The sequence below is a fragment of the Aquarana catesbeiana genome, linkage group LG05 (assembly GCF_042186555.1).
Source record: "Aquarana catesbeiana isolate 2022-GZ linkage group LG05, ASM4218655v1, whole genome shotgun sequence".
NCBI lineage: Eukaryota > Metazoa > Chordata > Amphibia > Anura > Ranidae > Aquarana > Aquarana catesbeiana.
The window spans coordinates 159144341-159156821 of NC_133328.1; the positions used below are offsets into that span (position 1 = coordinate 159144341).

A 12481-nucleotide genomic window follows, 5' to 3' on the forward strand; every position below is an offset into this window, starting at 1 on the left:
GGTTGAATAACGGCCATTCATAAACTAACTGAAAATAACGAAATGAAAGGTGCAAACTGAAAAGCGCGAAATGAAAAGCGCGAAATGAAAAGCGTGAATCAACATGTGGGGGTATCGATAGTTTCAAGAAACTATTAGATAAGCACCTGAACAACCACAACATACAGGGATATACAGTGTAATACTGACATACAATCACACACATAGGTTGGACTTGATGGACTTGTGTCTTTTTTCGACCTCACCTACTATGTAACTATGTAACACTCACCAAACTTCTACTAACACAAATCTAGCAGAAGGAGCCCAAAGGGTGGTGCTAAAGAGCTGAAAAACCACGTAGTAGGTCACTATGTTTGTGTTTGTTGGCTGACAATTCCTTGCTGTTTGTATGCAAGACAAAATCCAGGCGCACGCCTTTCGGACAAAAGTCTGAGATTTTGTCTGCAGAAAGTCCGATCATGTGTACGAGGTATAATGCACAGTTGCAAAGCATCAAAAGTGATGAAATCTCCTTTTAAAATTGTGAAGAGTTAAAAAAAAAAACCCTCACAGGAAGTTTGCTGAGTATTGCTTGACACCACTTTCACATCTGTGAAACGCGTCGGAAACGTTATAGGCGTGTTTTAGAACTCTTGCACACTGTACTGATGTATGGACATCAGACATTCCTAATGGAAAGTTCCCAGAAAACCATGTAAGGTGTATAACAGTCCAAGCCGGGGGGATCCAACCAGGCCACGCCCCCATCGGAGCGTAGTCATGGGGACTTGGACATATCTGTTATGAGGTTTTGCAGAGATGTGCGACTTCCAGGACTTTTTCTTTTTATATTAGACGTCTGGAGCTGGGATGTGTCCTTGTCCGCACACCAAGCAGTGGTTACATCAGATGACCTGGTGGAGCTGAGCGGCACGCATACCTCCCAACTGTCCCGGATTTCGAGGGACTGTCCCTGATTTGGAGCAATGTCCCTCATTTTTCCCTGATTTTGGTCTGATCTATATACTTGTATATAAAATGCACTTTTTATCTGTAAAAAAGTGTTTCCCAGTGTTAAACCTTTCATCCAATTTCTAAATTGCTGCATTTGTGAATTCCAAAAGCCAATATAAAGGAATAGTAGAAGTAAAAAAAAGCATTTGTGGGTTTAACCAATCTTGTTTTTTTGTAGAATTCTCCTTTAAGGGGGCGTGACAAGGGGTGTGTCCTATGCCTGTATACTTTTGCAGATAGGTGTCCCTCATTGCCATCACATAAAGTTGGGAGGTATGGTTACATGTCATTATAGATCGGGTCCCATCAGCCATTCCTGGGAGAAATGACGCTGGGGGATGGGCTGTATATCATTAGTGGGTATTTACATGCAAAAATACTGGCCGGCAACTGTATTTATTTGTACTGATCAAGCCACACATTGGAAGCAATGGGCTGCACTTAGATGTGTGTGGCAGAGAAGTGAACATTCTCACACATCAATAAAAACAAAGGTATCGCCCTTGGGACTTTCTATGATCTGTGCACAATGGGCACCACACAGCAGTGTGCAGGAAGATAAGTGACAGGTAGACAGGATTGTGTAATGTGCTGAGTGTGAAGTCCACTTCCCGGGGTGACACTAGTGATCTCCGATCTGCATGCAGTACATGGGCGGGGGATGCACAGCAGGTGGCCAGACACAGAAGTCACCTGAGCCCCACTCCGCTGACGTCACTCAGACCCCTCCCCGGCCAGCAACAAGGAAAGATCGGACAAACGTAACTGGATGACACAAAGGTGGTAGCCCCGCCTTCTCCCCCCACCCCGGCTTATTTTCCCCGCAGTTTACTAAAGGTCACGCCCACCCTATCAGCGTCGCGCTCCCATTGGCTGTGCATACCCGTCCGTCATCCCGCACTTTCCCGTTCATCTAACAAGCACGTGCCGTAGGCCTACGGGGAAGTGTTTATGGACGCCCCGCCTCCGAGTTACGTCACGACCAGTGAGGAGGCGTGACTCACGGGTCTATTGTCCGCGACTGGTCGTCGTCTCGCCCGCGCCCCGCCTCCCACGTACCTGTCGCTCCTCTACTGGCTGAGAGTTTAGGGTTCGCTCAGGGAGTGGGCGTGTTGTCCCGGTGAAGCCCCTCCCCCAGTCAGCGCTGAGTAGGAAATGTCATTTGAGCGGAGAGGCGAGGAGCACTAGCCGGCTCCAGTGATCCCGGCCTTCCCTGGACCAGCCCTGAGAGTGTGATGAGGACAGCGAAACCGGCCGGGCCGCGGGAGTGTGCAGCTGCAGGCGATCGGGACAACGCGGGGACTGCTCGGGCCATCTAACGGACGAGCCGCGTGCCCGCGCATTTTAAACCTCCCTCCTCATCCCCTGCTCCGCCAACCGTCACCGAACGTCCCCCCCTCCTCCAACACACACCCCCACCCGGGAGGAGGAGCGGCCAGCGGGGGGGAATCCAACATGGCGGAGCACGCAACCCTGGATCATAAGCACAAAGCGGCAACCGTCAACTCCGGGGCCTCCTCCCCCGCCCTGGGCTCCGGGCGATCGGCATCCTCGGCCAACAGCAGCGTGGTTGTCCACTCCCCCGTGGGGGCGCTATCGGGGGGCTTGTCGCAGCCCGCCGGCTGGCAGTCTCTGCTCTCCTTCACCATCCTCTTCCTGGCCTGGCTGGCCGGCTTCAGCTCCAGGCTCTTCGCAGTCATCCGCTTCGAGAGCATCATTCATGAGTTCGACCCCTGGTGAGTGTACACAATGACAGGGTGACAACCAGGGGGCACTTCCGGGGAAGGGGGACACCGCCTCCTCCATACATCCTACACTTACCTGGGCTATAGCATTGTCACTGCTAGGCTTCAAATGGACCAATGAGAAGATAGGGGGAGAGGAGTGACTCCTTACATTGGTGGAGAAGTGACTCCCCTTGTGGACACTAGGTGAGGTGCCAACTTCCGTTGGTGGTCAAGTAGGAGGTGACCCCTTTAGGTTGGTGGCTAGTGCAGGCGTGACCCCCTTCTATTTGTGGGAGTAAGACCCCCCTACGTTGGTGTCAGTCCATCCCCCCCCCCTTTACTCTGTTTGCCCCTTTACAACAGAAGTCAGTGGAAGAAGTAACCCCTTTACATTGGTCAGTGCCCCCTTTTATACACATTGGTCAGTAGAACCCCCTTACATTGGTGGGTTAGAGGACAGCCCTCCCCTCTTACACTGGTGGTCAGTAGAAGAAGTAACCCCTTTACATTGGTCAGTGACCAGTCCCCCCCTTTACACTGGTGTAGCCAGTTGCCCCCCCCCCCCTTTCCTTGAAATGGTATAGTCAGTTGTTCCTTTTTTTTTTTTTTTTTTTTTTTTTATATTGGAGGTCATTAGAAGTAGTAACCCCCTTTACATTGGTGGGTCAGAGCCCCTTAATAGGTCAGTGGGCAACCCCCCCCCCCCCCATTACATTGGTGGCCAGTTGCCCCTTTACATCAGTAGAAGTAGTAATCTCTTTACATTGGTGCTCAGTGGCCAGTTTCTCCCTTTACATTGGTCAGTGGACTGTGCAACCCCCCCCCCCCCCCCTTACATTGATCAATTGCCCCTTTACTATGGAGGTCAATAGGAGAATTAGCACCTTTACATTGGTAAGTGGCCAGTTGCGCCCCCCCCCCCCTCCTTTGCATTGATGGCTCAGTGGACAGCTCCCCCCTTACTTTAGAGATCAGTTTCCCCCTTATATCTGAGGTCATTACCCCTTTACATTGGTGCTCAGTGGCCAGCTGCCCCCTTTACATTGGTAGGTAAGTGGCTGGTTGTGTTCACCCCCCCCCCTTTTTACATTGATGGATTAGTGGATAACCCCCCCCCCCCCTCTTACTTTAGTGATCAGTTTCCCCCATATATCTGAGGTCAGTAGGTGTAACCCCTTTACATTGATGTTCTGTGCCTAGTTGCCCCCTTTATATTGCCCCCCCCCTTACATTGATGGGTCAGCGGATGGCCCCTACCCCCTCTTACCTTAGTGATCAGATGCCCCCTTATATCCGAGGTCAGTAGAAGTGACCCCCTTTACATTGGTGCCCAGTGTAGGTGGGATGTGTGTGGATGTGTCCTGTAGTGACATAGGACTTTGGTTCTAGTTGTGTCCTGTATATTGGGATTCCATTGTATACTGCTATCTGTGCTTTCAGGCCATTTATTATTGTGATCAGCGGATCCTATGTCATTGGACTTATCACTCCTGTATGAAGACCATCCATTGGATATGAGATTATCTAGAAGGGAATGTTTCTTCTCCTCCAGTCCTCTGTGAGAAGTCTTGTCCTACATTCTATTTGCTCTCTATGTACATCATGTGTACTTGCCGCCAGCTGAATTGTCATTTTCTGTGTGTTTGGTATTGAATGACTTTTGTCCCCCCCCCCCCAACCAACCATTCCTCATTCCTTACAATGAGCAGCCTCTGTACAGACATAAGATACATGTCACTTGGGTTCCTCTTTGCTGGCAGTTCTGCAATAAGACGTTTTCCCTGCCAGCGGGAATAGTAAAAGTGCCAGTAATGTGTGAGAATGCCTCAGCCTACTTTCTGCTGGAAATGAAACGTGTGGCTGAAACTGAATGTACGTGTAGACGCTCTCCGATTCAGGAGGAAGTCCTGACATGTTTCTTGCTGCACATGTAGCCTGACATTTGCAGAGTGCAATCATTCAGCCAATCAGAAATCATCCTTTCTGAATTTGACAGCTGATCACTGTATACTTTGGGGAATGACACTTCTGGTTGCAGTGTGATAGTCCTTGGCATGTCTTGTGATTGGCTATCACTTTTATGTCTGATCAGTGAGCACATTTTTAATTTAATATTGGGTAATGGATCACATTTGCCTGAATGGAATGTGTGCTGTTTATATTGCTTTTTAAAGAGATCCTGATTTCTCTCTGCAGTACTTCCCATGCATCCTATTGGCATTTAAATATCCTATTGTGAGAATGGACAAGACATTTTGTACCTTACCCTCCAATAAGGAAAGCCTGCTTTGTGCAGAGCTGATTGTGGGTGCAGGTTGTTGTCACTTCCACCCACCACCCTGCCATATGCCCTTCTCTCCTGTACACCGTCACTTAGCTGTCTGCCAGGAGCAAAGGCACTGCTAGAAAAGCCCAGAGCCGCCTCTTCACTTACGCGGCTGTTCAAACTCTAGTGATTATGAAACTGTTGTGGCTTGGGTAACAATCCTGCCTTTGATTACATGCGATTCAAAGGAAATAACCTTTTCTGCAGGCATATTATTTTAGCGGAACAGGCAATTGCATATAATGCAGCTGCACAGACGTATTGTGTGCGGGGAGAAAGCATTGCTGCTGCGGAACTAAACGAGAGAAGCAGGAAGTAGATTGTAAGAACGCATAATCTCAATGTGGTGTCTATCCACAAAGGCTAACCTGGCTTCATTGTGCACACTCAATAGGCCTGTCTGTCACTGGATACCCTCCAATGTAATTTAGGGATGTGACATCTGTATAGCTGGATTGTTATACTCTCAATAATTATTGGATTCAGTGCTTGTCTGCTTGACATTGATTTAGAGAATGCATGGCCTTGACACATGTCTTCAGCATTTAAGGAAGTCGCTACAGCCAAATGCTTGCTTTTTATTGTTAACGCAAGTGAATGCCCAGATCCAAAACAAGTTCTGCAGGTTGTATCGGTCACAATTATGCCCCGTACACACGGTCGGACATTGATCGGACATTCCGACAACAAAATCCATGGATTTTTTCCGACGGATGTTGGCTCAAACTTGTCTTGCATACACACGGTCGCACAAAGTTGTCGGAATATCCGATCATTCTGAACATGGTGACGTAAAACACGTACGTCGGGACTATAAACGGGGCAGTAGCCAATAGCTTTCGTCTCTTAATTTATTCTGAGCATGCGTGGCACTTTGTGCGTCAGATTTGTGTACACACGATCGGAATTTCCGACAACGGATTTTGTTGTTGGAAAATTTTATAGCCTGCTCTCAAACTTTGTGTGTGGGAAATTTCCGATGGAAAATGTGTGATGGAGCCTACACACGGTCGGATTTTCCGACAACAAGGTCCTATCACACATTTTCTGTCGGAAAATCCGACCGCGTGTACAGGGCATTAGAGTGAACATTCTACTTCTCTAGTTGATGGCTGTGTGGGGTGTTTTTTATTTATTTTTTTCTTCCTAACCTTCCTTTTCTGGCAGTTTTCTCTTGTTTTTCTAGTAATTTCTTCCAACCATACAATTTTTTTTTTTTTTTTTTTTTTATTCACCTGAAAGCCTTTTTGAATGATTTGCTTGCTGCGCTTTTTAGTTTCTTACAGCTTGACTCAGAGAAAAATTAAAATGATCCCCCCCCCCCCCCCCCCCATTCTTTGGCAGTGTATGGCCCTCGCCGTCGTTATGCCCAGTGTAAGGCTATTGCCAGGACCCTAGACCACTGGCGTGTGTGGGAGAAGATGCGGGAACCGGTCTAGCTGAAGGGGGGGGGGGGGGAGTAGTAGGTATGTAAGTCTCTTTTCGTTCCCGTACTAAACTTTCTAAACATAGGGCCTGTTTACTGTACTTTAGACTTTGTGGGGGCAGAGTGTTGCCAGACGATGTAGAAAGTGTCTTGGCATTGGTGGGGGTAAACCATGCCCCATTGGTATCAGTGGGATGAGTAGTTTCTCCCCCCGGTTGGTGTCGGGTTGGGATGAGTAGTTTCCCCCCCCGGTTGGTGTCGGGTTGGGAGGAATAGTTTCTCCCCCCGGTTGGTGTCGGGTTGGGAGGAATAGTTTCTCCCCCCCCCCCCCCCCCCCCCCCCCCCCGGTTGGTGTCGGGTTGGGAGGAATAGTCCCACCCCCCCCCCGGTTGGTGTCGGGTTGGGAGGAATAGTCGTCGTGTCCCCCCCCCCCCCCCGGTTGGTGTCGGGTTGGGAGGAATAGTCGTCGTTCCACCCCCCCCCACCCCGGTTGGTGTCGGGTTGGGAGGAATAGTCGTCCCCCCCCCGGTTGGTGTCGGGTTGGGAGGAATAGTCCCCCCCCCCCCCGGTTGGTGTCGGGTTGGGAGGAATAGTCGTCGTTTCCCCCCCCCCCCCCGGTTGGTGTCGGGTTGGGAGGAATAGTTCCCACCCATCCCCCCCCCCCCCCCCCCCGGTTGGTGTCGGGTTGGGAGGAATAGTTTCTTCAAGTTGGTTTCCCATTTTCTTGAACTGGTTTGGATTTCAAAAGACCCTTCAATATACCTTGACATGTATTGGTGTGTGAACCCAGCTTTATTAGTCTTGACTCCTGGTAATGTTGTCTTTTGCCAGGTATCTTGATCTGCATGAAATTGTGGAGGAAAAGTAGGCAAACAATATAATAAAAAAAAAAAATAGAATTTATATACTCAATACTAGAACTGCATCCTGCTTCAAGAGTACAATTCTTTTATAAAGGTGGTTCTTTGTCTGGTTCTGCAATTGTGAAATGTGAGTTTGCATAGTGTACGTTTTATGGAGATCAGCGAGTACATTGATATTTTATTTTATCCTGGCATGTATACAATATGTACACAGTGCTCTGCTAAATTGGGTGTTGTTTGCTTTCAGCCTCATTTAGGAATGGTGACTTTGTAGAGTCAGTTTGATTCTTCTCTGCTTGCTGCTTTGACATTGAGCAACAAACAAAGTGTGTGTATATGTATGTGTGTGTGTGTGTGTGTGTGTGTGTGTGTGTGTGTGTATATATATATATATATATATATATAATTTTTTTTTATTTATTTTTCGAACTACTATAACTATAGGCTACTCTATGGTCTGTTGAATTTCTTTGAAAATTGTGTGGCCATTCCGCAGCCATCATTGACCTCTGGAAGATGCTGACTCTTGACCCCCACAATTCAATGCTTGGTAATCTTGTTCCAGATCAGTTATTTAGAAAGTATTGGAAGTAAAAGGCAAGACAGACATCTGATCTTTTCAGGTTGGCAGTCTACTCCCCTTTTATTATTTATTTATTTTTTTTAATCTCATGACAGGTTTCTTTTATCTCCTGCTGAGTCCTGCACTCTTTAAAGTGGAGCATCACTCTGTCAACACTGACTATTTTTAATCCTTATGCTGCTAGCATTCCTAAATAGATAGGAAAGTATATAATATTTACTTGAACTTTTTTCTTACATTTCATCAGTTGCTTCCTGGTTTCCAGGCCTAGGCAAATTATGTCATACATCCCCGGAGTCTTCAGGAGGGGAGGAGGATTTTTTTTTTTTTAAGCACACCTGTCTGCATGCCTGGACTAAGGGCAAGATGGATTCCAGGAAGTAAACAGACAGGAAAGGTCTGGTGTCACCAGTGACGCACCTCCATCCCTAAAATATGCATAAAATATTTACTTCCTGTTTCCAGGAAGTAAATGCTACATGAATCCTCTGCCCTTACTCAAGATGGCCACAGCCAAAAATGCTGGGGGTGTTTTTCAAAGTGATTTTGTGGCAAAATAAAGCATGGCGTCCTGAATGGATGGGGGAGTTTGCTTTGAATAGTACAAATGAATTAAATAGCATTTTGGACTGTGGTACTCAGATGCAGTTTAGTTCCACTTTAAAAGATAAGTTAACTTATTCGAAAAAAAATAATAAATGCACTTCTTTTTTTTTTTTTTTTTTTTTTTTTTTGAGGTAAAAAAATGTGCATTTATTTTTCTTGGAGCCTGTAAAGCAGGGGTCTCAAACTGGCAGCCCTCCCAGCTGTTTCGGAACTACAAGTCCCATGAGGCATTGCAAGGCCGACAGTTACAAGCATGACTCGTAGAGGCAGAGGCATGAGGGGACCTGTAGTTTCGGAACAACTGGAGGGCCGCCAGTTTGAGACCCCTGCTGTAAAGCATTGAACCAGTGATCAGCAGATCGCTGGGGCCATACAGGTCTCCTCCAGCTCTGTCAGAGTATCTGACAGGAAGAATCGATGAACTACCATGGCGCTCCACAACACCGTTCATTGAGAACTTTAAGCCAACAGCCGCAAAGGATGCCAGAGCTTGTAGTTGTTCACACACAGAGCTGTGTGAATGAAATGACGTGGCCGTGTGGGCACTCTGATTTCAAAAAGTGACAGCTAGTACGGGAAACATCTCCCCATACTACTGTTGGGGAAAGGGAAATCGCACTGTGGGGGGAAATCGCATTGGGAACATGTTGCATCCTAAAAATGAGGGGTAACATGTTCCCACAGGTGAACTTATCCTTTAATTACTCTCATAGAGTATTTATATAGAGCTGGCAATCTGGAAATGCTGCAAACCTTAGGCTGGACTCTGAGGCAATTCTTGCAGTCATACTGGTAAAATCTACACTTCACTCATTGCATGTCAGTGACCAATCGCACAAATTAATCGCTACTATATGCTACACTCTATGTCCTATGTATTGTGACCGTGCAGTGAGAAAGAGCATGAGCGATGATTGCTATAGCAAGTGTGTGTACCCTTAGTGTGTGTCCCCTGCTGGATTCTTCATAGGAATAGATGAGATTTTGCTTCTACACCACAAGCTTGTCTCTCATTTCCAAGCCACAACTGTCATGACTGGCTCTACACAGCACAAAAAAAGCGTATTCTGTTTTTTTAAAGCAGAAGTGAATGCATTTTTACAACCGATTGCAAGCAAGGCTGGCTATTGCTGAAGAGACATGCAAGTGCTCTCTGCTGACCGTTGGCCCCGGTTCACACATGGGAGACTTGTCAGGTGACTTGGCCACCTGACAAGTCGCTTTCCGTTCTGCACTATGGAACCGTTCTAAAAGGAACGACTCAAGTTGCTCCGACTTAGAAAAAGGTTCCTGTACTACTTTGGGACAACTTCAGGAGTCATTTTGCAAGCCGCTGCTGAAGTCGCGTGCAGGTCGCCTTACAGAGTCACGCAGCAAGTTGGGCTGCCCCTGTGTGAATCGGGTGATGATCTCTCTAATTTATTGGCCATCTAAAGTTGATATGCCTGTTTTACACTGCCTGCTGTGTGGCAAGTTGGATGAATCTCCCTTACTATTTCAAAAGTCTCCACCGTTTAAAACTTTTATCTTTTCGATTTCAGTTAGCATAAGCTTCTAAAACTTTTTTTAGGAACATCTGTGAACGTCATTCAACTATTAATAACGTTCTCAAAGATGCATAACCGTTTCAGGAGTTTATTGGAACTGTTTGTATGTGAAGCAAAGTTCTGATCCAGACGAGAGATTCCTGCACACTTCCTAAAAATAGTTATGGCATTTATTTTTAAATCTTAAAACTAATTTAGCAGATTACCAGTCTTGGATGTGGAGGCTGCCTGGTGATCCGACCAGTAAGTCTGTTATTTCTCAACTTTTAACAGACCCAGCAAAAGTGTCAGTTTGAGGGTTGAGTCAAACTGGGTGCTTACAATGGTCAGGATTTTATTTTTTTATAAAACCTTTATTCCAAATAGATAAAATTAAAAAATTGCTGAGTTTAGCTTTATTTTATTTAGGGTTGCACCGATACAAGTATCGGTACTCGTGCAAATGCAGCAATACCTGAAACCGTGGCTCGGTTCTTTGAGCTGTCAGTGGGTCTCCCCTGTTGACAGCTGAAGTGTTAAAGAAGTCTGGTAATTGGAGCTGTCAGAAAAAAAAAAAAAAAAAAAGCAGCCAGCAATGTTTATTAACAACATTGCTTAGCCGCTGAAACACTAAAATAAAAAGAAACATTGTGTTTTTTTTTTGTTTGTTTTTTATTCTTTGTTTCTTCATCTGCAGATCAGAGATGAGCAAATGTTTCTCTGTATAACCCCTTATAAACCCTTAATTTACTCTAATCGGCCTTAATTTACTCCCTATTCTCCTCCATTTAATTATTTTCCTGCTTTTTTTTTTTTTTTCCACGTCTATTTTATAAATGATAAACAAAACTTCTTTTTTTTTTTTTTTGCTTTGTTGGTGAATATTTTTACTCATATATATTTACACATTTCACGTTACAAAAGCGCAAAATTAAAAAAAAAAACACAGGAGCTTCTTCAAAACGAAGGGTCCAACTGGGTCTGCCTGTCAGTTTTTAAGGTGGACCTGATCAGACCCTCCAGTCTCCTCTATGGAGCTGCAGGTGTCAACGGACATGTGTTCGTTGACACCTGCTGACATCCAATTCTGGCCGCTAAGCAGAAGATCTGTTCCCCATCTGTCTGGCTGATTGGATGGCAGTCTGGTGTAAATGAACAGGTGGTCTATTTAGATCCAACCGATCAGAGGAGAGTGAGCTGCATCTGTGTCCACTCTGCATAAGCGAAGCGGACATAGACTAGCCATCCACCTGCTTAGCGGGGATCAGCAGACAGATTCCCCGCTAAGCAGGTGTGTAAAGGGGCCTAAGTGTGCAGTGCCTGGAGAAAGACTGCAAGACAGATGATTGCCTTCTCTGGATGGTCTGGCCATTTGATGTATACGTATAGCTAGGTTTTGGGGCTCCTCAGAGCAGTACTTGGCTATTGCACATTTTGGGACTTTTTTATGCATAATATGGTAATCTTTTTTTGATATAAAGTCCTCATTGTGATGATATATTGGCTTTTTCAGGTATTTTGAGCTATACATACACTTTAAATTTGTAAAAATTGAAGAGGATTTACAATATTTTATCATTTCACTCTTTGTAGTTTTTGGTTTTCAGCACGTTGTCTAAATATCAATATTTTATTATGTATTAACACATATCGAAGTATAATGAATTTCTTTTGGTGTAGTCCAGCAACTATTTACTTTCTACTTTTTTATAATGTCATTGCACACTTCTGGGAATACCATTCAGATTTGTTGTGAACGCTTGCAGTGATTCTATGGGACTCGTCTCCCCTTTCACTGCTGGAGGAACTTGCGATGAGGGGGGTGGGGTAAATTACCACTGACCTCTTCCTGGCAGTACCAACTTCTGGAGTGCTATTTTGTTGTGTCATTCTGCTTGAAGTCCCATGTGAGTGATGTGACCGCAGTAGCTGTCGGAGCGGATAGGACGCTACCGCCCAACAGAAGGGCAGCAGCAGGTCGTGGCCCAGCGGTGGAGAACATCTCATTTTAGTATTTGAATGCTTACTATTAAAAAGTATTGACAAAATACTCTTTGATTATTCCTATTGTTCTGATACTGCAAGTCAGCAAACCGCCTACATGGAAAGGTCTGTTTTTACTTTGGGGCAGCATGCTTTCCATCAAAACCATCTTCGAACACCTTCTTTGATGTTAGAAAATAACGCTGGACATAAAGAAAAGTTGCTTCTGGCTGTTTCATTTCACCATATAAAAGCAGAAGTAAACCTAAAATCTTTTAGTGTAACTTCATTGATGTAAACGCAGAAAAAATTGTGAAATACATAAATTGGTATTTCCTTAAACAGAGCAATAGTCCTAATTTCTTAAAGCGGTATTAAACCCAAAAACAAATTTTTATATTTTGCACCTTTTACTGATTCTATAATGAGGTGGCTGCATCTGTTT

The 12481-nt window shown here is 45.4% G+C and overlaps 1 protein-coding gene across 1 annotated transcript in view; it reads left to right on the top strand.

The window, feature by feature from the left end:
* The first annotated feature begins 2111 nt into the window (after positions 1 to 2111).
* The window catches only part of STT3B (STT3 oligosaccharyltransferase complex catalytic subunit B), a 255397-nt gene continuing 245027 nt past the window's right edge, over positions 2112 to 12481 (top strand). Inside the window, exon 1 of the mRNA XM_073630289.1 lies at positions 2112 to 2732. Within this exon, the coding sequence (XP_073486390.1) occupies positions 2452 to 2732 (281 nt within the window). The 5' untranslated portion in view covers positions 2112 to 2451. The remainder of the gene's footprint in view (positions 2733 to 12481) is intronic.